The following is a 26,881-nucleotide window of genomic DNA, read 5'->3' as shown; positions in this document are numbered from 1 at the left end:
GCTATCCTTTATTTTTACTGCTGCAGATTGTGGAATTAGCTTTCAAACTTCCATTTAAAAAAGAAGCATTTCTCTAGCACATCTCCTTTCAGCAGACTGCTGCACCAGGTAAGTGCTGGGCATCAAGAGGGATTTATCAGCCTTTTTGTCAGTAATAATTTATATTTGTCAAAATGCAATTTGTCCAATTGATTTCCTGTTGCAAGGATTACAGGAGCAGTTATTTGGGGGAGTGTTTGCCTTCCAGCCAGCTGGTATTGGTTCATGCTCAAAGTGAGGTCAAGGTTGATTTTTATACAGGAGTAAGAGATGGTCAATTGAATTGTTACTTAAAACCTCTTTAGGTGCACAGCATCTGCAAGTGCTGCTCATTTACAAATCTTCTGTGCTGCCACAGGCAAGCTGGCCTGTAGCCTTTGTGAAAGTCAAGTAATGATAATAAGAAATTAGAAGATCTCGGGGGGGGGGGGGTTATGCCCAGTACCCTGTGCTGCATGATATAGTATCCCTTTTAAGTGACTTGCATACAGCTGGTAGCACATGTACCACAGCTCAGGAATCCCAGTGTAGGTATTATAAAAACATTTGCACAATCCTTTTGGCCACACCTGAATTTTTTTTTTTCAAGCTTGGACCAACACTGATAGTGTCTGGCAAGTCATAATTTAGTTTATCCAAAGTAGAAAGCAGAGGTTGTGTTGTACTCTCTGAGGAAACTGCTTTTCAGGGTCTTTAATTATTTTTCCTGTGGGCCATGCTGCTGTTTCCACTTTGAAGGGGTTTCTCTCTTTCTGATAGGACTGTGGGTACCAGTCTTCATTTCAGAGTCAGAAGTGATGGTGGAATCCCTGAGGGAAACTATTTCCAGTTCATATGTGCTCTCCTTGCAGATCTGCACCACTTACTCAGCCACATAGTGGCCCAGGCTCTGCTGCCCTACATTGTGCTATTTAAAAATATTATGTTAATTTTAGGATTAGGGAGAGGGAGGAGTTAGCACACCCATTCACTGGTTTCCTGGCTCCATGGCAGACTGTTGGCAGGGAGTTTGCTGTGCAGGTGGTAAGTCTGCAGAAGAATCTGTAGGAATTTGTTAATCTCTATTAGATCAATTTGAGATTCCCTGAGATGCTGTTTGGCCTCGAAGGATGTTTTTCAGCTTTTTATTAGTCATAAGCAGATTTAACCCCTTAGAAACCACGACCTTAGAGGGTAAGAAATAATTGTGTAAGACAATAATAAAGAAAATATGGGGTATAACTCTTGACCCAATAAGTCACTGGAAGAGTTAGAGGCATTCTTATGACAGAATGAAATTGTACATCTCTGAGTTTACATATTCCCTCATTAGTTTGATACATTGTTTTAAATTGCCTACATTTGTGTTATACTGGGTTTTGGGGCTTTTTTGAAAGAGCAGGTCATTCCAATGGTGTTACAGGATAAGTGAGCACTTTGGAGATCCGAGCTGATGTTTTACACGGCAGGTGCTTCCCTTCAGTGTGAGATATAGGAGGAAAGCACAGGAGAACAAAAAGGATTTGAGGTGTCCTCAAAACTGAGAATGCAATGGTTTGATCATGCTGTTTTCTCTAGAAACACTGGAGTTCTGAACATAAAACATAGCCTACAATTTTAAATTTTTGGTGCCATTTTTTTCATTTAAATATATTTCTGAATCTTCTTAAATCATCAGAATGTAATGACCATTGGCATCTATGGCTGTGAGACCTTGAATTTACGCTTGGGTTTGAATGTAATATTCCTGTTGCTGGTGTGTCTCTAATGGCTTTATAAGCCAGCAGGCAGAAAACAATAAGCATATGCAGAGTTTAGACCATCTGTGTGCCATAGTGAAAAAGATAGTTTGCTATTAACAGAGTTTTTGCTGTCTCAAATATTGATTAGCTAATGCTTGTTTCACTCCATCTGATAATGGAGCATACCTGAGAGGTATTGATATTGTAGACTTAAAATGGGACATAAATAATTCATAGCAGCAAGCATTAGAAAACATACGATAAGCATCTTTGGTATTAGAATATCTACATATCACTCCATCATTCTGAGAATGTTGTGGGAGGCAGGTACAGAGAGTGAGCAACTACCCAGTTATGCTGCATAAGTATTGTTTGAGAAGGGTAGGAGTGTCTCTGATATATTGCAAGGTAGTTATAAACCTGCCTGCACATGGGTTTCACCTGGTGTAACCATAGGAAGAGACTTATAGTTCTTATTCAGCATATTCTAAAAATCAGATATTAGATAAAAGACTTACCTACTGAGTTCAGTGGGTCAAAATACTGTTTGATCTAAATCAGAGTAGTGTCACTGAAGCTACGGAGATATATCTCCTAAACCAGCTATGAATTTGCTTGAGGAGTAGAGGATTGGGCTGTGTGAAGTCCCCAGCAGACAGAATAATGCAAAAGCAAAGAGAAGGGAAAGAAGTGGATCAAAGGTGATCAGGCAAAGATGAACAGGGAATAAATATTCTGTTTAGCCTCCTCATACAAACTGTCCATTAATTTCAACAGGATTGCCTCTGCAAGACCCACCATACTTAAATATAGAAGAGGAAAGTGATTAGCAGGCAAAGTAGAATGGGTGAAGTGTTGGGACCAGAGGAGATCAGGAATGATGAAGAGAACTGAAAGACAGTAGATGGGGATTTAAAGCCATATATGCTTTTTTCTCAATCCATCTTGTTCACACTTATATTTTAAGACTACTGCTCAACATTCATCACTGAACCCCTTTGACTTCAGAAGCTACACCACCAGTGAACTTGATCCTGCATGTTCATTTGCAGCCATTTTTTCCCCTTGTGCAAGCTAACTTTCTGTTTATTCACACTTTGCATATATTGTAGTTTCTTGCATGTAGGCGAACATATGGTGGTCTGACCAGGGCAGGAGGCAGAAAATGCGATTTCTTTCTTACTTTCATGACATTTATTATGTGAAAGTCCAGACAATGGAGTCTGGCTTCAGACACCCCGAAGGCTTGTGATAGGTGAGGAAAAGGGTCCAATTAAATATTTAAGTGGCCGGGCCCACTTTGCTGCTGCAGCAGTGGATAGATTACACCTGGTGAAACCTGGCCTGCAGCGGGGCGGTCGGTAAGTGCTGGGCATGAGGAAGGTGCAGATAGCAGTGCACTGAGGAGGCTGCTGCCATACTATGGTCAGCAGGGAATGGATTTGGCACTGCTTCTGCCTCTGCCACTGTGACTGCATCGTCCTGTGCCGAATGTCTTGTAGGTGATGGAAACCTCCCTGCTACCTTGCATGCTGTGCTCCTCCTGCAGGAGCCCTCCCGGGCAGGGGGAAGGGATGTTTGTGCCAGGGAGTTTTTGCATGGGGATGTTCTGTGCCACCGTCCTGTTGTGCTGGGAAATCGCTTGCAGTTGTAGCTCACTGATGGATCGTTTGTCTTTGATTTGGTTTTAATTCTGGCATGCAGGCAGTAGGAGGCTGAGATAATATTTGAAAGAAATGACCCATTAGGTTCAGGAGATGGTGGCATTAGTCAGGGCTATTAAATCAGGAGAAGTTTTTACAGCAAGAATATGGGATGATGACTTTGGAATCATTGTGTTGGAGTACTTTTATCTTTACTTGCTAGTGAATAGCATCGGTACATATGGAATAGATATTGGTTTAAAAAAAACAGATATGAACAAGGGCAGCATTTTATACCTGCTGTAGTTAACGGGACATTTACCTGGTTTTTCCTCCATAATGACTTGCCTGTGACTGTCAATTTCTGTTAGCACTTCTGGAAATGAGGATTTGCAGAGATGAGTGGGCCTTCCTAGTTAGTGGGACTTTTGCTTCCCTTAAGCAGAGAGCTTGGCTTTTGGTGTGAGTGTGAATGGGATCAGGTGCTGTATTTGAATATTTTGTTTATCCATTGAGTTTATTAGACTGTGAGTTAATTATCAAGGAGTCCTACCTATTTCTAGTGATGTTTTTTTATGTGGATTTTTTTCATAAATCCCAAAATATATCTCCATTTAGTTATGGTTCATTGAAAAGTTCTCTTCTGTCCAGCACTCTATCCAGTTACAGGTACCGATCTTTGCTGCCTTACAGGAGTGTTGAGATTTAAATCTTGGTAAAATGGATCTTGTCTGGATCTTAACTGTGAAATAGATACAGACTGTGTGTTTATAATGTGATATTTTCTATGTGTACGTGTTGCTTCAATGCACAGATGGGGCCTTACTGTTCTCCACATTGTGGAAAAGACTGCCCTGAGGGTTTTACTGCCTCACCGGTAGTGAAAAAGGAAGGAGACACTTAAAAATGGACAGCCTTACCTTGCAAGGTTGTATGAGGAGTTGGGCAGAGAATAGACCATTGGGTGCTTTTGACACCTTGGGTGCTGCATCAGGCTACACTGTGCATATAAATATTTCTAATCTAATGTGTTGTAAGTCTGTTGTTAAACAAAACTAGAGATGACGTTTGACCAGCTAAGTGTGTAAATATCAGCTGATTGAACTGCTGTCCATGCCAGTGGTTCTTTTTCCCCTGTGACTTCAGAGATTTTCAGAGATTCAGTTTGTCCAAAAAAAAAAAAAAAAAAAGGATCAAATCCCTGCTTTTTATTTGATGTAAAGAATTGTAAGTGTGAAGTGGGTATAAGCAGGTGTATGCACTTACTTGGGTGCAGAAACACACACAGCTAAAAGAAGGTACTCAGTTTATATTTCAAGAACAGATGTGTGGAGCCTGAGACGTCCATGGGAAAGTGGTTTCTGAGCTCAGCAGTGCTCTCAGTGCAGAGCAGGAGGTCAGCATTGCTAATGCTCCTGTCTCTTTAAACCAAAATCAGGAAAATATCTTAAAAGATAAGGCTTATCTTTAGATGGTGTATATTGATTTACAGCTTCTTTAGAGCACCTACTGCCTGGGCTCTGGCATTAACTGAACCCCCATACAGTGGTGGGGAGCTGCTCAGTATGGCAAATGCTCTTGATTTTAACAAGAGTCTGATGGTATTTGGTGTTTTTCTTAAAGCTCCATTACTGCCTGGAGACACAAGATTATGAGCTAATTTTAACCTTTATTGAAAAGTTTCAATCTTGGATGTTCAGGAAAGTAGGCTTGATGCACATCTGGAAAACAATCAAAAAAAGGAGGAAACTGAAGTGCTTTGGAGCTTGTTTATTTGATACTAATAGTTGTCGAGTTTATTTACTTTTTTGTTGTTGTTTTACCTAATCTCATGGTTCTGAATTTTATGGATTACTTTTTCACTGCTGGCACTGATTGACGTCTTCTCCCGTCATCTTCCCCGTGTGTGTTTATAAGGCCAGCAATATTGGAATCACACGCTTAGAAATCCAGTGATGCCTTTCTTTTTTGTAATTAAAAGAACTATAACTATTCCTATGGCTTTATGTGCACATAACATTTTTCTCAAAGCCAGAGGCAGTTCCCCTAACAAAAACAATTGGTCATGAACTAAGCTGGATGCTTACTTATCCTGAAACTGCCTGCGGAAACAAGGCTGTTTCTCTAAAAGTGTCAGAGCTCCTGCATCAGCCCCTGCCAAGCTTGGTGCTGCCTGGCAGGTGGCTGCCTCACCCGCCTCTATTTCATTAGCACATAATTGAGCCATCGCTGAATTAGTTCTTCCTTGCTCAGAGCTCAGCACAGCAAACAGAATCCCCCCGGGATGCTCCAGTTCCATCTTTTTCTGTCCTGCGCGGGGGTTTCCTGTGCTCATCTTACCAGGTGTACTCTCTCTTTCTTGGAAAGCCAGCGCTGCACGGGGTCTGGTCCTGTCCCAGCACATCCACTGGGCTCCTGATCCAGTGAGCTGTGGAGGCATCACCTCCTGCTGTGCTGCCATCCTGAAGGTCTGGTGCTCGAAGCACTTCTCTGGGAAGTGGAGAACCAACGTTCAGCCACTTCCCCTGCCCAGGGGGAACTTTCCCAGGGAACAGCTTTTCTTGTCTACCTTCCCCCACCCCGACAAGCTCTTGATGAGTGTGCATTTTGTTCTTCTGTTAGAACTGAGCTGCTGAGAGGAAAATAATTCCCAGTTCTTACTCAATTTTTATATTTTATGTTAATAGATATAGTACAGGGAGTCCCATGCCAGACACGTCAACGTCCCACCCCTATTGCTTGCCCTAACCATGGGGATGCAGTCTCACCCCTCCAGGCTGCATTCTGGGGCAGATGCTCACCCCAATAGCCCTGGAGTCACCTCACTGTGGAAGGTTTCCTGTTTGCATGGTCACCTATGCGTATTTTTAAATCTTTTTTAAAGTTGGTTGTGCTGTCTTCTATGTGAGAGGTACCCCAAGCTGTGTTCCTGAGCTGAGGCACTGACACTGAGATAAATGCACCTGAGCCACGTCCTTTACATATTTACTATGACCCATACTGCCAGAGTGCAGTTGCTTACTGCAGGAGCTGCTTTAGCACTGTCTCATCTTTATTGCATTCAGAATGAAAAAAAAAAGTTTTTTTTCCACCAACTCAACTGAGACACCAGCATGAAAAATTGTCAAATGCTGTGCCAGTACCATGACAGATAAACAGCCAGGATCAAACAAGTGCCATCATATTTTATGCAAAATAACTGAATTAACAGCTTTAGCAGCTGAGTCAAAGGCACACTGGTTTCACGTTGGTATGCTCAGTAGCACTTCTGATTAACTGAAGATTATTTCTTTCTAATCATCTTGCAGCACTGGGTCTTTGCATGGCCCTTCTATTTGGTAACTCCTCTCTGGATCTCATGTCTTCCATCTTGCTCAGTACACATGCACAGCTGTGTGGTTGTGTATACAGGGATGCCTGCAATTCCATTTGTTGGTTTTTCCTAAAAAAAAAAAAAAGAAATGAAAAAAAGAACTGCACAGTGTACACACCTGTATATATTTACTTGCAGGAGGTGTGAACTAATGCTAGGGTAGGGCACTCCCATGTTAAACACCAGGCTTGTTTTTCCAGCTCTGTCACTGTCCTTAAATCTTATCTACATCAGAAAGTTTCAGCAGTGAATGTTAAATCAGTTTTTAGTTCAAATGAACAGACTTCACACAGACCCCCTCTGCTCACACCCTTGTTTCACACTAAGCAGGGCCTGTTTCATGTTAGATTAAAGTAATCTTAGAGGTAAAATATAAAAGCAAAGCAATTGCAATCTTGGAGATGGTGCTTTAAGAGCTTCTAAGCTCTTCTGCAATTCAGCTGAGAGTTGGTACCTGTATAAAAACTGCTCCTTGTCCAGTGCAGTATAAGGTAAAATGAGGTTATGTAAAACATTGCTGGGGATGGTTTTACGAGGGTGTGTCTTACTTTGCAGTGTCACAGGCTTGCAGCACTGTTGTTCACCAAGGGACAAGGAAAGAAGGTAGAGAAGTTTTCTGGCCCACAGTTGGAAATGCTCCTTTCACTGCACTGTACTTGCCTTAGGTCAAACCAGATTTTGTCTGCATCAGAATAGGAGTGCCTTAGGTGACCTTTTGCATAGGTTTAACTATGTCAGTAGCAAATCTCACCCGTAGGTAAATTGATGCAACCAAATTTTTTTTGTGCAGATATGACCTGAGTGTAATCAAGTCACTTCTGCCTCACAGCATTGGTGAAGCTTAATTAAGGCTGATAAAGTTCTTCGCAGTTCTCAGAGGAAAAGTTTGGTCCATGTGTAAATGATATTATAGAAAATATCTAACGTACTCTGTTATAAATGCTGCAGAGGCACCCAGCCTGTGAATAGCACTCTCTGAAACTCTTTCTGTTTCAAGTTAATGTGTAATAGGAATGAGACAAACTGCCTGAAAGCACACTGTGGGACACTGTACCCAAACCCTCCCTTTGGTGGGTGTGCTCCCTCTCTCTGCCAGGCTGATTTTGCTTACAGTGATTCAAATGATCCAACAGGATCCTGTATGGAGCAGCAGATGCCCTGTCACATACTTAACAGCACTACAAAACCCTAATGGCATTAACATTTTTAAAGGTGAGCCGGTAGTGACCTGCAGACAAAACTGCCCCATTCCTCTCTCTGTACTTGGCCTCAGCCCCTGCATCCCTGTCAGACAGACCCTGCCTGCAGAGTTCCTAACACGTGCACTGTTGCACATCAAACCAAAAAAGGCAGAACTAGGACCCCAGGACCAGGAGTCCCAAATATATGTCATGGGAATGTCATGGGAGTGTGGCACCACAGTTGAGGGGCCCGTGGCTCTGCCCAGCTGCAGTGATGGAGCACGGTGAGCAGAGCGATCCCTCTTCTCAGTCCTTCAACTTGCCATGGAAATTTAGGTGTACCTGACCTGCAGTGTCATCCAACTCTGGTTGTACTAGCTAGAGCTCCAGTAGTGGTGTAGGCACCCTGCTTTATCTATGGGCTTTATCTAGACTAGGTAAATAGGCACCCTTCTTTATCTTCGTGCTAATTAGATCCATGCTTTGTCCAGGATAATTGTCTCTACTAATGTGTTTAAGGGAGTGTCACTAGCACAGCACTGATGCTCCCGCGGCTCCCACTCCCTGGATAGATGCTGCATCGTGGCGTGTGGCTGTGCCAGGACATCTCCAGCATGTGCAGTCCCCACCAGGAGAGGGCAAGTTGAGGTCCTCAGGGCAGAGGCAGGTGTTTAAAGTGCTGACCAAGGCTCTGCAGCTGCAGCATGATTGCCCAACAGCGGCAACAATACCGCAATAATACCACACATAAAAATTACAGCCAGGCTGTGAACAGGGGAAGTGGTGGTGTGTGGGGTCACAGAGAGCTTCCCGCTCTGTCTGAAGTGAGAACAGAACCCACTGGATTTCACATCTCATCGTGAGGCTGGTCTGCCTGAGGGGCACTCAGGGGAGTCAGGCAGCAGCACAGCCAGGAGAAAGGAGCCCCCAGCTGTGTGGGGGTGAAGGGGAGGGGTTATGGTGAAGACAGCAAAATACACTGTCCAGCTGAGTCCCGGCGTGGGTTTGCAGGCTGGCCCTGGGAGCTGGTGGCAGCCTGGCCAGGACTCGCTCTCCAGTGCCCTGCGTGGTGGTCCAGGCTATACCTGAACAGGGACGAACAGGGATGCTGGGGATTAACATCAGTCAGGAATGCTTTTGACAACTAATGGGGGGCGGGGGGTTCTGTCAGAAAATGCCAATTTATTTGAAAGATGTTGCAGTGGGAAAGAAAAGCTTTGCAGAAACTTGTAATCTGGAAAGATTTCTTCTGTTCTCATCAGGATAAGCAAGTGTTTATGTCACATTCCCAGGATATAAATGACAACGGGTTAGACCTGATGGCTGAACCTGGTTTCCCATAATCCAAGTATGTGCTGAAACCATCAAGCAATGAGAGAGAGTTGTTTCTCTGTCTCACACCTTTTTTACTCCCACAGTCTGGTGGGGTTTTTTGTTTGGTTGGTTTTTTGGGTTTTTTTCACAAAATCATCATGTTCTTTTCATATGCAGAACAAAAATTTTCAATATCATGAATTTAAAGCCCATATATATTTCTTATTCAGCTCTGACTCTGGACCCTTTCCTTAGTCCACCACGTTCATCACACTGGTCCATAAGAACCACGGAAGCTTACAGGGGTTGCAGAAACCCCAACAAGGGGCTGCTTCCAGTGTGTATAATCAATGAAAGACCTGCTGTATTGAAGAAGCTCAAAATCCTGGTTGTTCAACAACATAAATGGTCCTGGGTTTGTTACTTAAGTGTATGCAGTCAGTGGTGCTTGAAGTTGTAGGGTAAGTGAAAGAGGAAAAAGAAACATCATATGGAACTGCCCCATCAGGAGAAAAAAGATGACATTGTTGCTGTTTATTCGTGCTTTCCTGCCACAGCTGCACCCGAGTGGAAGCCAGGGCATGGGTTTTTCCTTCAGTGACAGCTCTGGTGCTATTTTATGGCCGGCTGTTGTTCCAGACACAGACATCTCTGTGCAGTGGTGCAGGAGCAGCCACCAGCACATGGAAACCATCACGCCCACCGCAAAGCAGTGCCCTGTGCCAGGAGTTCCTCATTGCTCTCTATAAGGACAGCTGGGGAAGGACAGAGAGGATGCTGGGCTGGGTGAGCAGGAGGAGAAAAAGCAAACATGGAAAACATCTGTGTGCTCCCAAAAGCTGCTTTTAGCTGAATCACAAGATGCTTATATAAAAGCGTGGTCAATTATTGCAAAGCAATGAAGCGAAGAAACACAGACATTCAGAGTATCTCCTCCGTTAATTAGTTGCTAAAAATGTAGACCACAGCAGCTGTGGAGCTGCAAACGGGTCGGTAGCAAAACTGTTTCTCCTGGTTATTGTGCTGAGGAAGTGCACTTCTCTGTGAACTGTTCCCAAAGGCTGTCAGGGTCAGAGGCAGCTCGCAGGGTGACTAGAGAAGCATGTTGAAATGAGCCATCACCAAGGGCACTTACTGTTCATGTCTGCTCTGGTCTGAGAAATATCTAAAAATGTGGAGAAGAATTAAACCCAGAAATCCTCTTGAATTTAAAAACCTTCAGCCTGCAGAGCATACATGTATGGAACCAAGCATAAAATTAATCCCTGCCTTCCATACCTATGAGGGCTGGCTAAGCATGCTAAAAGCCATCCCTGTCTTTGTCATGTATAGTTTCTGAGAAGATCCTTGTTACACCTTAAACTCCTTTCACATGAGCTGCCTGGTCTCTGCTTCCCAAATACTTCCTAAGTTTTTTCCTGAGGCTTGCTTCCTCAAAACAATCACCCTGTCCGTCCTATTCATTGTTTCGGATGATCTTTACAAAATGTGGCATTTCTGTCTAAATAGTTTGCCAAAGGCCTGTGATAAACAATATTAAGTTGTCAGTCATGAGTCATTAAAGAAGTGAACTGTCTTCACTTCATACCCAATCCTAAGACATTTTTGTCAGAGCATTTAGCTTAGTGGTTGTCAATGGCTTCAGTTTTGGGAGACCCAAAATTGGAACACACATGCCTGATTTTCAGAAAGTGCTGTGTACCCTTTCTTCAAATGTTAGTCCTTAAACATATTTCAAAAACATGCACAATTTCTTCTGGATCAGTCAGTGCTCTGAAATTTCTGACTACGATGCATTTCTGCCATCTCTCCTGTTTTCATGCAGTCATACTTTCTAAATTGGTTTTCAGATGACATTCAGCCTGGCAGTAACTTATAAAGAAGATAGAGATAAATATCCTTAAGAATTTGAAATTGATATATTTAGGTTTGTAAGTGTTTCATTCTGATTTGCTCTTGTTGGAAAACTTTTAAAAGGGTGAAATTTTACATTTGAAAATGAAAAAAATAAAGCAGACATAATAATTTCCTGCATATAATTGATCTCCTTCTCGGTTTATCAGGAAAATTTTTGTTGGATTTAATAGAACTCATATGTGTTCAGTTGCAGTTGAAACCCATCTCCTCAAATCAGTGAAACAATCCCCCTTCCAATGAATGCAAGACCACCATAGCTTATGTTACTGACACTTACTTTTATTTTCAGAATAATTATTTCTTTCTTAAAATGGCATGTAATGTCAGTGTACTTGATACAGAGATTAAATGATGAATCAAGAGAGGAGATGTGACTTAAATGGTGACGTGTAATTGGCTTTTGTTGGTGAATGCCAATGAAAACTCAGCTTGATGTGGATCTTGCAGAAGCAGAAGACTAACAACATTGAAAAAAGAAAAGCCACCTTTGTAAAAGGCTCGTTTAATTTAGAATCTCCTTGCACCTTCTATCAGGTAGCTTCTTGAAGCTAAGCCCAGCATCAGAGCAGCACTAGTTAGTATGTGTGCTCACAAGCTCAGCAAGGTTGTTGAATTTCTGTGCAAGCACAAAATAATCCACAAGAGATAGATCTGAACCATGTCAAAGCTTGAAATGCATCCCAGTGTGATGGACTGCCCTTCTATGGGACATGTTTTGCAACACTACACATCTTCACCATCACCAAGGGGTTAGTATGTAGCCTACAGGTACCACGGTGCCAACTTTCTGGACAAATCCGCTCCCACATTTAGCCATTGAGTTCTCCAGGTAAGACTAAAAATGTACAGGAGGCAATTATTTATCTAATAGGAAAAAAATAATTAAAAATAATAATAAGGCAAAGAGAAGACAATAATGCTTGAGGGCCTTCTGTCATAGTAAGACAATTAATCTGAGTGGCACTGTTTTTTGAAAAAGTCAGCCCCATTTGCTTTCCTTATAGCATTCTCTCATTTTCCCTGTAGGTCCAGCTGCCCAGCGCCAGGTCCAGAATGGTCCATCTCCAGACGAGATGGAAGCACAGAGAAGGTGAGTAAATCATCTATGGCAAAGTTCTTGGATGAACATGCAGTCCTTGTTCACTAATAAGCACTGTTCTTTCTACTTGTGCCTCTTTTAAGCCGGTTCTGAATGTTTTGTAATTATTGCTAATGATTCTGTAATGATTTTTAAAGGGTTAAGCAAACTGAAGCTCTAGGTAAACTTTTTGCTTGGTAGGGACTTAGGAGTCTCTCTTTTCTCCTCCGAAAACTATAAGGAAATGGTAGGGAAACTAGTTTCCTGTGCCTTTATGAATAACTATGAATGAGCTGAGGTTGAGTAGGGATTTGCCTATGACTGTTAAGTGGGTCAGCGGGTGATGATATTTCAGCTGAGATTTGTGAGATTTACTTTGGGATAGCAGGGCTGTCATAAAGGTCAGAGAGCCCCTGCTGACCCAGAGGCAGGTGATATTGCCTGTCCCTCTGCCTGGCTGAAAGACCTGATCCAGCTCTTCCTTTAACCAGTGAAACTCCCTGATTCTGCAGACCATACGTAATTCAGTCCTCAAATTTGGATGTCTATTCTGTACATCTAAAGTATAAGCAGCTTAACTATGTTAGAATAAAAATATTTAATTTATTCCTTTTTGTTTAGAGACAGCCTTTTGGGTAGGTATTATTTGACTGCTACAGGGCACATGGTTCTGGGAAAGCTTCTTTTGCTCCACTGGAGTGGAATAAGCTATGCCAGTAGATGCACTTAGATATTACTGTATCTGCACTAGAGGACTTTCAGCTTTAATTATGCTGATGCATTCTTTAAGTCTAGAGCAGACCTAATTTTAGGCCTATGGGTTTTTTTAACATCTTGTAAACAGGCAAGGAAACTGATATGGTATCTACGATGAAAATTTGTCTGTTTTAAAGGTTTTTTAGAGACCTTTACACAAATGTTAATGTATTTTTAAGTCAGAGTGTAATTTGTCCTCTCTTCTACTTTAGTCCTTGCATACTCCTTAAGTAGCCTTGTGCCAGTCTCAGGCTTTATTTAGTTTGACTGGAATAAATTTGACTTCGTAAGAGTTTAAGAACTTCTCCTTTTAGCATGTGTGGGAGGGTGCATTCAGCACATGTAACCTGCTTCTGACCAAGGGCAGAAGGGGCTAGTGTGAACCTCAAGTGGCAGTGGTTGACCTTTTTTGGGGGAGCCCCCCACACCTCTATCTGTTCTGCAGCAGGTCTAATGACTTGGAGATGTTGTAAGACATATTTCTTTCCTGGTTTGTCAGACTGGAGTTTTCCAAGTCTGTTCTCTTGATAACCCTAGAATTTCCCCCAGGTTTAATCGGGAAAATGTATATGTCAAGTTGATCTTCATCATGAAATTTCACTAATAAATGCCAAGCTAAGGCAGCAGACAGTATGCTTGGGAAATTCTTAGTACATGTGTTTACAGTTGAAATTTTAGCAGTGTAATTGATGCTGTTGCATATGTATTCAGCCCATAACTACCAAGGAAGAACTGGGATATGTATTGAAGTAAAGATTTCTATTTGTTTGGTTTAAAGTGTCATAGCTTAAATGAAAGAGTTGAATCAACCAGCTAAGATTTTCTCAAAACTGTTTCCCTTTTGCATATATGATAATTTTCTAAGATACCTCTAATAATTTTCTAGAAATTGCCTGGATTGCATATCCTGAGCATAAAAATAGTTTAGGATTGATCCCTCTGCATCAAAGTTGTGGATTTTCCTTTCCCATGTATTGAACTAGAATTCAAATATGGGAAATTTGTTTTGAAAATTAAGATATTCTTTTTTCTGCATAGTGTAACTTTATTTTTTTGGACTTTTTTTTCTAGAAATCTTCTATTGGTATATAAATAAGATAGAATTGTTTAACATTGTAGACTCTGGAAAGTACACGTGAAAATGTAACAGGGAGATCTCTCTGAAATATTACATAAGGAGTTAAAATAGAAATGTTGCTTAGAGTTAAGCTTGCCTTACTGTACAGACCAAGAAGTAAAGCTGTTGCAGAAAAAAGAAAACTGTGCAATTAAGACTGGCCCAAACATAAAGGAAACAAATTCAGGGCAAACTCACCCTAGAAACTGTGGAAGAAAATTGTAATAAACTTTATTACCAAGTGCTTCAGCACTAATTTCTGATTTCAGAATTGTGTTTTAATATTGTTGAAATCTTTAGTCCGTATCCATGCACTTGGCAAAAAGTTTGGCAAATAGTCTAGTTTTTAGCTATCAGTCTTTTTAAGAGGAGCCAAGTGAGGGGGGGTTTGTGGCAGGGGTCAAGGAGCTGGAGTGCTCCTTGCGGCAGGAGCACTCCAGCGTTCGAGAGCAGACCCCTGCTGATGGGCCCTTGGAACTGCACATCCCTGCGGACCAGCACCTGTAACAATCCTTTCCCCGGAGGACACCAGGCCTGGGTACCACAGGAGCTGGCAGCTCCTGGGGTGAAAGGTGCCAAAAAAGCAGCAGTGCAGTGTTGTGATCAGCATTTGCAGAGGAAACACAGCGGTGATGGTGCTGCTGGGGGTGCTGGTGGCACGGGGGCAACTGTGCTGGGGGCTGTCAGCTGGACTGGCCTGTGCCGAAAAGGGCTTGGATGTGCACCAGGACAACAGAGGCTTTGTACAGTCAGCACCAAAACACAGATCAAGCTTTGTTATGTTTTCATTTTAACTACAAGTGCTTTGGGCTCCTGACCCATAAGAGGCTCGGGACTGTGTCATTCTGAATATTTCCTTCCCTGGAGATATTCAGAAGCTATCTGGACACAACCCTGAATAACATCCTCCAGGGGACCCTGCTTGAGTAGGGAGGTTGGACTAGATGGCCTCTAGTATTTCCTTCCAACCTTACCCAATTTATGATTCTGTGATTTATGCAAGATGCCACTTACTCTTTCCTTGCAGTGCTCATGCACTTCAGGTTAATGGCATGCATGGTTGCTGTGCTCTCCTGGGCCTTGGGCAGTGACTATTCCTTGTGCAGAGCTATTGAGGATTTATCTTAAGTGGATCAACCAACCCCTGCAGTGTCTGGTGAATGCAGGGCAATGTCCTGGTTAAGCTTCTCGAATGTATGAAATGGCACTACTGCAGCCAAGGCAAGTGAAATCAGACCCATCTCCACCTCACCAGATCAGAGTTTCACCCAATACATACTTGAGTGTTTCTCAAGGTATAAAGGTTGTACTCAAAATTATAAAGAATACATAATAACCAAGAGGTTTTTTCATTACTGTTTTAGACAAGTGATGGAGCAACAGCAACAGCGCCAGGAATCTCTGGAAAGAAGAACCTCTACCACAGGCATGTATCAAATCAAGCAGATACAGTCTTTCCCTGATTGTCTCCTCTTGCTTTTGGTGGGATTTGGTGGGGTGCTATACAAGAGCTACTCCACTAAAAGTTGTTATAGTTTTGAATAGATTTTAAAGCATTTTCAGCTAGAGACTTACATGCATTTGGGCATGGTTGTGTTGTTTTGCAGAGGCTCAGTTCTGGGGCATTCAGGTGATGCTAGGCAGGTTTTGCACTTGGCAAAACTCGTACAGCTGAGTGGCATTTTAGATGTACCAAGGAGGCCTGGACATGCTTTTTCCACACCCATGAGGAGAGCAGATAACACAGCCGCTGCTAGAGTGACTCCACATTTCCAGGGGATGTCAGCACAGAGGCATTGAAGTGCTGGATGTGCTCAGGCAGTCCACATTGTTCTGCAGCACAAAGCAAACTACAGCACAGAGGAAACTATAGCTCTAGATGCTCATCAGTGGGGATTTTGTGATCATGAAGTGAGGAGTCTTCTGTGGACTTTCTTAATGGAATATATATATATATATTTAATGAGCTTACAAAAATCCTCTATAGCATATTAAGTTGCACTAAGCTGAGAGAAAAGATGACAGGAATAGTTTATAACTACAAAATATGGCTTTGCCTCTCTGAAAGAAGGCAGAGCAAGGAAGCCAAGATGGCCATCTTATGTTTGGGCTTTGGTTTTGGGCAAGTTTTTTCAGTTAATCTGAAAATCATGTTTTTCCTCAGCTGTTAAAACTTTATAGTTTTTGACTTGAAACCATTTCAGACATACACACACACCTTCAGCGACAGAAATAGTTGGACTTCTCTTTCAGCAGAGATTAGTGTGCTATTCTGCATAAGAAACTTGGCCAAAATCCTGCCTTGGCATACACAAGGAGCCATACACATGGCTCCTAGGGGTTGCTGACTGTCCCCTCTCTGGCTACAAGGTGGTCACTCTGTGTTCAGCATATCCCTTGCAGCTGTCCTGGTGCAAAGGTGATGCTCGTGATCCTGACTCAGTTTCACGTGGGGCTTGGAGGAGCCTGACTGTCACCAGAGCATGCAGCCCATCCCATGCTGCCAGGGTTCTGCTCCACACACCCCTCCAGCTCTGCTGAGGGCTGGAAATCCCCAAGCTGGTGCCTGCACCATCTCCTCTTTGCTTTGTTTGAGTTTCTGTTTGCGTTTACTTCACGGTTCCTTTTTCTTCGTTCCACTTTGCCTTGGTTTCATTCCTTGCTGCATACCCACCTTATTCTTTTCATTTGTCTTTTCTGTTCTTTTAGTTTCCACCCTTCAATTAAGTCTGTCCTCTCCCCTCTCTCAGCCCCAGTCTCCTCCTCCCACCTCCAGTAACTGCGGTGCTCCTGCCTCTGGTGTTGTGCTCCCCCCACTACCTCATGCCAGCACTGTCTCTTCAGAACCCTTTGTCCCTGAGCCCGGCAGTCAATCCCCTTTCATATCCCAGTGGAGAGCCAGAGAGCCCCCGCAGTTCCTGCACAGGCACTCGGCCTCTGAGCTGCCAACAGCCCCAGGTTCCTCCCCTCCCTCCTGCCCAAACGGCAGGACTGTAATGCCAGGCATCAGGCGAACCTCACTGTCTCCACCCCCTCTCCATCATTCCCATTTTCCCTTTGCCTCTTACCAGCCTCTTAGGGGCTCTTCTCTTTCATGCTCTCCTTGGTCTTCTGCTCCCTCTGCCACAAGTGCACCATCTCTGCAGAGGGGTGATGTCCTGCAGCCACGTAGTTCCACCATCCTGCCCGCAATTCCTGTCCCACCTGACAGGGTCAAGGGACCCACAGATAAAGCAGGCCAGGAGACCTCAGCAAATGTACCCCTGAATGGCCATCCTGAAGAACAAATTGCTTTAGGCCCCTCTGGGACCCAGGTGAAAAGCGTGGATGGGTCCTTCTTGCCACACCTAGGAGGTGCACCCTGTTCCCCGCTGCCCACCATCACCAGCCCCCCCACCTCCTCTGGCCAGGCTCCTTCCCCATCCTCCCATCCATCATCTTGTCCTCCACAGCAGTGTTGTCAGCCCATGTCACACTGTCTTCCATTGCCTCCCCCCCACGCTGCTGTGTCTGAGGTGGCTATGCCCAGGAGGACCCCTCCTTACATGACATCACCAGCCATTGCCCATTTGAGTAAGTACTGATTCTGAGTGAGTTGTGACCTGTGTAAAGCCATAGCTGTCAGCTGTTTAAAAAGCCCTGTTGGCACTGCCTGTAACCATTAGAAAAAGGGCTGAGAGACCCAAAGCTACTCCTGATGTATGTGATTTCTGAAACTGAGATGGAAAAGTATCCAAATTGCTCAGGACTCGTCCAGGGACCAGGCAAAAAGTAAGCATTACAGAGCCAGGACCCTGTAGCTGGGTTGTTGCAATGCATATTCTTACTGTATTAGGCCAGATGGAGATGTCATTCAGCAGAGTCAAATTGCTTCAAAGAGCCTCATATAGAACCTGTTTTCAGCTGGTCTAAACATAGCAGATGTGCTCTTCTGAAGCTGGAGGCCAGGTCTGTGATAGACTTCTTGTCGGTGTAGGAATACTGGTAGAGGTTGTGATTTTTACTCTTTTTCTTAAGTGGTATTTCTGTTACCAGCAAAAGATAGAACATGGATTTTGGTTAAGTTACCCAGAATCCCCTGTGCCTGTGTAATTTATTTAATTCTCTTCCTGGTGTAAACTGCATTAATAGTTGTGGGCTTGTCACTATAACTATTCCAGCAAACCTTTTTCGTTGAAGACAGATCAAGAGCTCAGGTCTGGCCACTTTGCATATGGTTTTGATTTCTTGTGCCTACCTAAAGCCTGCGGAGTTAGAACACTTACAGGTAGTGCCTATTTGCAATTCAGAGCATAAGTTTTGTAACTTGGATCTATTCATATTTGTAACCACATATAATGCTAAGGTGACATGCCTGGAAGAGGAAGTAAACTAAAACATTTCCTTTCACTTTCTGCTAAAAATATTACTGTGACCACTGAAGGCTCAGTCCTTCAGCTGATACAAGTCCTTGAAATCTACTTAGTTCAATAAAATTTTAGACTCACATCAGTCCATTATTTTGACTCAATTCAATTTTTGCCTGAAGCTGGCCTCTAATTAGGTGGGTGTAGTTTTGCAATTACAATTAACTATACCCACAATGAATTACTAGCTATTATGTTCATGAACGAAAGAGGGCTTGAAATGTTTAAAGTATTTCTAATAGCAGCTATGGTTCATTTCAAGAATGGAATTGGGAGTGTGAAATAATGGCAGAAGTAACCACAGAAATAAGGCAGTATTGTAAGAAAATCCAGATAAGAAGAAAAACAGGCTGTTAATGTTAAATACAGTTTCCAAATGTTTCTCAGTCAAAACCCACCTGTCTTTCAAAATAACACTTACTGAGCAACTGAACCTGTGATTTTGCACCAGGAGCAGCCTGTTCTGACAGAGTGTACATGGGGAAATACCCTTGGGATGGTGTATTTGTTCAACTGACCTGTTACAGACAGGGAAAACACTGCAACGGAGTTACCACCATCAGCCCCTCCAACAGGCTGCTGCTGCAGTGAGGAGCTTTGCTGAACCTCGAGGTGCTTGGAGCTGGAGTCTCCCCTGATTATTTTCCAAAACTGGCTGAGGCCACACACCTTCTGTTCGACAGAAAGGAGGATGTGTCGCTGTAACCCCTGATTCTTATGAAAAGCTGATGTTAAACCGAAGTCCATGGAGTTTACTGATGTAGTTTTTTATCTTCATGTACAAAGCTATGGGAGAAGCAGAAGGATATGCCACTTATGAATTTGGAAGCGTTGTCCATGTTTTGATTTTGACACGGAATAGAACACTAGCCCGCCAGGGAGAAGAGGGAGAAGGCTAGTTTGTCAGTGGCAGGGTCTTGCAGGAGGACATAACTGTAGCTGACTGACCATTGATACAAACACCATTCCCATACTTCCACATGCATGGTGGTTCCTTGAATTGATCACTCGTCCTGCAGTCAGGTCATGGCCTAGGGGGTGGGAACATGACCTTGTCTATGGGCTGGAGGAGACAGTGCTTCATGTCTAATTCCTATTCTCTGCATTTCAGGCCCAACACTTCCACCTGGTCACCCCAGTGGTGCTGCTGTGATCCCTGCTTCATCTGGGGGGCCCCCACCTCCGCCACCCCCCCCAGTCCCTCCGCCACCCATGGGAGCTGCGCCCCCCCCACCGCCCCCGCTGCCATCGGGCGCCGGCCAAGGGGCTGGCACTGAAGATGGGTCAGTGTCAGGGCTCGCGGCAGCTCTGGCTGGTGCCAAACTAAGGAGAGTTCAACGGGTAAGGAGGTGCTACTGGGATTCCCCAAAGGGCTCTTGTCTGTTGCAGGAAAGCCTGGCACAGCTGGGTGTAATGGTCTGCAAATCCAGCTTGAAACGTGGTGAAACACGCTTCAGCTGACCGCTGGGTGGACTTTTAAATGTGAGTTTGCTGTGAAAATAAAGCTGAGCAGGATTTGTCTGCTGGAGTTTACACTCTTCAGAAAATGTTAATTAGCAAATGGCTGCAAGTTCTGACATTGCCAGGATTTCATTACTTCAGCAAAGTCCACCGTTGTACTGTTTGTTAGTGTTTTCAGTTTTTATAAGTGGTTAGAACTACGCTATGCTTACAGAAAACAATGTAGACTTTTGAGGCCTCATGTCAATAGGTGTCCACTTAGGTAAGGGTTGCTTAACCATGCATAAATATAACTGTGAATAAACAGCACTGTGGGTTTTTTCATCATTTGCCTATATAATTGCCTCACTCAGACCTTTTTTTTGTTTTAGTAAGGGTTCATGTGGGTCTTCTTCCCAAGGCAGAACACATCTTTATCTCTGGTTTCAAGCTGTGACTGTGATCACTGTTCCTAATACTTACGAAAACTAATCGTTAAGGGTGTGGTAAAGGAAACCTTTCATTAATTCCAGTGTTGATTTCTGTCTTAAGCCAGAAGATGGTTCAGGAGGGTCCAGCCCCAGTGGGGTCTCTAAGAGCGATGCCAATCGAACAAGTAGTGGAGGAGGTGGAGGAGGACTAATGGAAGAAATGAATAAATTACTGGCAAAAAGGTTTGTACTTACACTTCAAGTAAGCCCCATGAGATCTGCAGCAAATTGTGGAACAAAGTGCTGTCATTTTGGGTTAGCAGGTGGGTCACTTTGGTGCTTCTTTGCACTTTGACAGGTCCTGCATAGATGTTGGATGCCAGTATTGCCTGGCCTTTAATATGAAAGGTGTTGCAACAATGATACCTGGCAGGGTGTAGCTTCTGTAGCAGATCCTGCAGCGTGGTAGCTTTCAAAGATGGTGATAAATGCATCCTCTGGGCTTTTACCATTTTACTAGATCTCTTTCAAAGTTTTCAGTAAGAGTAAATTCTGAAAGGAACTTAGACAAATCATTCTTTATATCACACATTCAGGATGTTGAGCCCAAAAATAAAAACACAGTTGCAATGAAAGGACAAGACCTTGGCAGGTAAACTGTTACTAATTCTCAGTGTGTTTCAGACAGACTAGCCTAGTTATTCTCCACTAAGGCAAGCTGTGATGTATCAAGCTACCAGCTGTTAAAAGGCGCTCAATTTTTCTAATTTTTTTTTTTTCTCTTTTCCCCTTATTCCATCAATAATGTTCTGTCGGAGTCCCAAGTTCCTAGTGTTAGATGCTTTATTTTTAGATGAAATTTTTTTTTAACTTATGAACAGTGAAGGAAAAGGATGAATAAAATAATGAGGGGTAGGTATAGTTGTAGAGTGTGCAGAGATGGAGTTTTTAAATAATGTTCTCTAGTATAAAGACAGTTCCCAGCTCGAAGAATTTGATTCCAACTTTTCTCCATGTCCTGTTCATTTCAGAAGAAATTCTGAACGTGGACTTTAGATGTAATCCTTTGAAAAGTATTAAATAAATACACAACACTCTAAAAAGTTCAAAGCAGTATAAAGAAGCAAATAGGTAATTTTCTTTCTTTTCAGAATTAAATTAGCTTGACAGCTTTTAATAGTTTTTTACTGGTTCTTGGGCTGCTCAATATGAAGCAGTTGTCTGAAAGCAAAGTAAGGTTTGGTGACTAGATGCTGGGGCAACTAGCTCTGTTCCAGCAAGCAAGCTGAATGGACATCTCATATGTTTGGATATAGAAATTGTACACACTTCTGTGGTTCTAGTCAAAGGTGTATGCCAGTATGGCTTTTTGCAGTGGGATCTCGTGTCTTCAGGTATTCAGGGTCAGATTTCCCTGATACCTTAACAAAAGCACTCTCACTGCTGTGAGCACTCTGCTGCTTCTACGCTGAAAATAACTGAGCTGCAAATACTTTCCCAGGGAGTTGACAGCAACAGAATTGTCCCCTAAATTTTGCTTTACAAAGCCATGGAAGTAATTGGAAATATGCAAGTGTCAGTCAAGGGTGCAATCTGGGCACATGATGTTAAACTGATACTGACAGGACTTCTTTTGGCTGCAAACCCCTTTTTATGCATGATGACATAAAGGAAGAACCTGGCACTGTGTTTCAGATTGTTCTTACCTGCCTTACTAACCTACTCTTATGAGGAGGTAAAAAAAATGTTTTTTAAGCTGAGCATGTTCAATACAGAAATCACAGAGTAATGAGCATGGGATCTCAGGGGGCCTTTTCTGAGCAGTAAACCCCATGCTCAGAAACAGGGAATATGTCTAATGCTCAATAAGTAACTGAGGAAAACACTTTTGAGAGTTCAGGTGCTATAAAATACCACTCTCTAGATTTAGTGGGCCCCCTGAGAGCAGCCCTTTGCCTCAGGACTGAAGTGCAAATAGCATAATGAACTCACAAACCACTGTCATTTCCAGCCCAGTTAAGTTTGTTGCAGGACATAAATCTAACACTGGTCTCTCACCCTGGCAAATATTTCTCTCACTTAGATTTGTAATAACTATAGTTTTTTTTGTTAGAAGAATCAGGTAAATATTAGGGAAAGACTACAAAAATTATTACCAATCTAATAAACTTATTAATGCAGTTGAATATCTGGAAATAATTCCCACAGAGCACAGTGTCCTACAGAACATACTCATCTGTTTGAGTTTTTTTGGTCAAATTTTCATCAAATCCTCCAAGTTATGTATCCAGTGTGGCTTTTCTCAGAAACCTTTCTTAGTGCCACTTGGGATTTTTTTAAATATGAGATGAATATTGCTCTCTTCAGAAGCAAGACTAAATGAAAAACCTGTCATATTGGTGTTTTAAAAAACATCTGCTAAGGGTAGTGTTCACAGGTGGATAAGGGTAAAGTTCAGCACAACCAAAATCCACGTGGAGGCTTGAGCTGCAGTTCCCCTAATTATCTAAAATGGAAAATTGGATATCTGGAGCTGACTGAGAACAGTGTCATCACTGCTATACCTATCTGAGCCACCTGGGAGGGGCGAATGGGGGGATGGCTGGTCCTTAGAAACCCCTGTGGGGGTTTGAGTTGTTCCTCCGGTGTAAGACCCAGGAGACACAACTTCCTGAGTCCTGGGGAGAAGCCATCCCTTTCTCACCCAGTTTCATACCTAGCTGTGCTTCCTTCCTCCACTTCAGCGCATTTCCTTCTGCTCTGCACCCTGTGTTCCTCTGTTAAACACTGCCTCATAATATTGCCCCTCTCCCTGAGTTGTATCACCGGGGCCTGGATTCCTCACCTCCACCCCAGTTCTACACAACCAAACACATCCAGCCATTCCCTAGGATGAACGATATAAATAGTAACTCCCACCAAAGCCTGAATCAGTCCTCCCACATGGATGTGTTTCTAGTGGGTTGACTGTGTGTTCTCTCTCATGTTCCTTTGCAAAGGAGGAAAGCAGCGTCGCAGTCAGACAAGCCAGCTGACAAAAAGGAAGAGGAAAGCCAAAACGTAAGTGAAAGACTCCTCACCATTGTGCTCTCGCAAACTCCTTGTAAGCCAAAGTCCTGTGCTCATTCACTGTGTGTGATCCAGGAATAGATGTACACATGCAATCAAAAGCTGAATGTAACTGCTTCCACCTTTCCTGGGAACAGCACCTTATAAACAGGAATTGTCACTTTATTCATAGGCTAAATCCAAACCAGGCACTTTTTCGTGGTCTGATCCAAATGTTGTAAGGGGTGGTAGATTCTTGCCCTGTAAGAAGATGCATTGAACCTCCTGGCAAGTCAACCTGAGATCACGTTCAAGTTTCTTGTTTTACGTTTGAGGCTTCAGCTAAGCTGAAGTGGATCATCAGCCACGGGGTGTAACTCTGGATTGTCAACCTCCACACAAAGTGAGAATCAGCTCACTTGAGACCTGAGTGCACAATGAACATGTCTGGGAGGGATGAAGGGTAAACAATGTATTAACTGTTAGACCATTCAAAAGTCAAAATACATGTTCATGATACTTACAGTACAATGACATCGAATTTGGACAATTTCAGGGAACTTTGATTCATTTCTATTTTAACTATTCTGTCAGTATATTGTCCACAAAAGCAATTATACAGGAGGCTTTATTTGATACAGTCTGTAGGCTGAACCTGATACAGCAATTTTGAGTTCAACATGCAGATGAAAACATTTTTTTACCCGTGGAACTAGTAAAGCATGAAAGATCTTTCCTGTTTCAAGAGAGGGCAGGATTTGCACTGTGTCCCTTCCCATGTGGTGCTTTTCTGGGCTGCTGCTCATTCAGCATTCCTGTTGCTAGCCAGTACCCTCATGAAGGCTTTCTACCATGGCTGTGTGCCTCAATTGCCTATATAGAGATGTTCCCCCAAAGACAAAGTAACAGCTGCTCAGTAGAAAATCCATTCACTCCAGGCTGAAAGGTTTGTAGCAAGAGCAGGAATAAGGAGTTTGCACTGTTTAGGTAGAAATGCAGAATTTTTTGCATGTTCCTTGAGGGATGCTTCAAGCATGGAATTTGCCTGTTGAACTCACTATGCAACCATTGCTCTTAATCTTGCCCCAAACCTGGTTTTAAACCGTATACTTGGAGATGAAAGGCACTATTTGGCCTCTAACTATTCAGCCTCTGCTGTCTTTCTATGCCTTCTTCTCTCTCCTTGAAGCTCTACATTAGTTTATATCCCCAATCAAACTTTTCAATAGCACCAAACTGCTTAGAAAGGTGTTTTAGAGTACATTTTGTGGTCAGGGTATCTTCTATCAGACTGGGTGCAATTCCATTTTACAATGCATAGGTAATGCTTTGCTGAGCATGTTTTGAGGGCTGCTAAATGATCTTGTTATGTCAAACATATGGATGAATTGTTTATGATGTCACACATAAATCCCAAACAGAAGAGTACCAATCTGCAAGAAGTGTTAAATCTTCTGCTTAAGAGTAATACTGATTGATTTAGTTACATTCTGCTAGTACCTGGACTCCTCTCATTGATACCAGTGGCTGTCCTGGGCTGAAAGGCTGGGATCTGAGCTACTGTTCCTTCAGATGGCTCAGTATCCATATCTCAGAGAGTTTCTAAATTTGGGAAATGGATGGTTTGTATTTAGGCAACAGCAGACAGCACTTTAGAGTGATTTCAGCCTGGTTTGGTATATAGAGATAAGAGCGATCCTGAAAAGGTGTCCATATTAGCTAAAATAAAAAGGATGTATTTTGCCATTCTAAAGGGAGAGAAAAGTTGAAGTTTAAATAGCCTTGAGCCCATACCTTGGCAGCAGTGCCTGTTGGACATGGTTGGAGGAAACTTGCTTTTGTACCACACATGCTACCACTGGTCTCCAGAGTAGAAGAGGACTCTGTGCTTCATCTCCAAAATTCAGTAATGTCCTGTTTTTCTCTTTATAGGATGATGCTAGCACCTCTCCTTCAACCAGTACACGAGGCTCTGCCCAGCAGCAGCAAAATTCATCAGGTATTAAGTCCAGCTACTAGTGTTGTAATTGTCTTCATAATGTAGTCTTCTCCACCACCTCTAGGCTCTGGATTCATTGCCCTACTTCTGAGTGCAGCAGCAGTAACTAACAGAAAAAATCCGGAATAGTTATTATTTTAAAAACTGTACTCAGCAAGAAATTATGATTTTATATGCTTCACAGCCAAGAAAATTGCAATACAGCCAGTTTAGTTATTGGGATCCAGTCATGTAGCTGAGGATCTGTGTCTTCAGCATTGTGCACCTAAATCTTCTAAGAGAAAAAAGCTATATTATTATTTTACTTTTTGTAGTGTAGATGCCTTGATTGATACAGTTGAAGTTTGGATCTCAAACTGCTATCCTTCCTTAGCCTAGTAGCTTGTTGCAATATGGCTGATCCTGAGAGTTACTAGATTAAATTAAGGAGCCCCCAAAATATGTTTTTCATGCAATTAATTGAAATAACGGTATCTGAGTAGATGAGTTTCAAGCAGTCACATTCATCCTTGCATCAGTCTTGGCTTTTATGCATGCAGAAAGAAATCTCTCCCAAGGGAATGAGTATTTAACCATTCCAGCTTCCTTTTGGAGCAAAACCATGACTTGTGTGCTTTGCAAGGGAAGGACAAGAAGCCAGGAGAAAGGTGCATGTAAATGAGGAACAAGATCTAGAGATTTTATGGGAGTACCCATAATTCTTTTAAAGGCTTTTTCAGGACCTCACAGAGTAGCAAATGCTGTATGTTACTCGAGTCCCTGAAACAGTTCATTTTAGGAGGAGAATGGGACCATAGCAAGCACTTTCAGTAACAAGGGTTATGTAAGTGCAGCTTCTGGGAAAGTTCTGTGAGTTAGAAATGAAGTCAACATTAAATAAATTCTCTGTGGAGATTTGCATAGTGGGATCTCACTGCCCTGTTTTTAGATATACCTGCATTTTCTACCAACTCTGCAGCCAAAAAACTAAGACTTTTTAACTTAAAATATAAATAAGTCTTGTACTGAATAAAATAAGTCTTGCAGCAAGTAGCCTGTATTTCCTCGTAGAAGTGATTTATGCTTTTCCTCCTAGTGTTCCAGTACCGTGTCTTTTTAGTAGTTTCACTATCCAGTCCCTAATTAAAGGGATCACTAAGCAGATTTTTGCCAATGCTTTCCCTATAATGTAGGCAACTGCACTCATTCAGCTATCCCACTTTCCTGGTTTTTCTAAGTCACTCATCCTAACTGAAGGAAAGCAGCTGTATAAGACAATCAACTTCAAGACATTTTTGTCGTTAGAGCAAAATAATAAACTAATTTTTCATGTTTGATTTTCAGACTCTGGGAAGAAGCCATGGGAAAGGAGCAATTCTGTTGAAAAGCCTGTATCTTCATTACTTTCTAGGTGAGCTGCATGGGTTGTCCCTGTGGCT

General features: G+C 42.7%; 1 protein-coding gene across 6 annotated transcripts in view; it reads left to right on the top strand.

Annotated features, from left to right (window-relative positions):
• The window catches only part of EVL (Enah/Vasp-like), a 124,816-nt gene that overhangs the window by 93,360 nt on the left and 4,575 nt on the right, over positions 1–26,881 (top strand). For all 6 annotated transcript variants that reach the window (XM_027638113.1, XM_027638114.1, XM_027638109.1 and 3 more), the window contains exons 4-10: positions 12,215–12,278; positions 15,504–15,565; positions 19,657–19,886; positions 20,538–20,659; positions 23,416–23,476; positions 25,397–25,463; positions 26,787–26,853. In XM_027638113.1, coding sequence (XP_027493914.1) covers positions 12,215–12,278; positions 15,504–15,565; positions 19,657–19,886; positions 20,538–20,659; positions 23,416–23,476; positions 25,397–25,463; positions 26,787–26,853 — 673 coding nt within the window. The remainder of the gene's footprint in view (positions 1–12,214; positions 12,279–15,503; positions 15,566–19,656; positions 19,887–20,537; positions 20,660–23,415; positions 23,477–25,396; positions 25,464–26,786; positions 26,854–26,881) is intronic.

The sequence above is a fragment of the Corapipo altera genome, unplaced genomic scaffold, assembly GCF_003945725.1.
Source record: "Corapipo altera isolate COAL_440 unplaced genomic scaffold, ASM394572v1 23, whole genome shotgun sequence".
Classification (NCBI taxonomy): Eukaryota; Metazoa; Chordata; class Aves; order Passeriformes; family Pipridae; genus Corapipo; species Corapipo altera.
The sequence above is the reverse complement of the archived record's forward strand: the minus strand, read 5'-3'. Positions and strand labels throughout refer to the sequence as shown.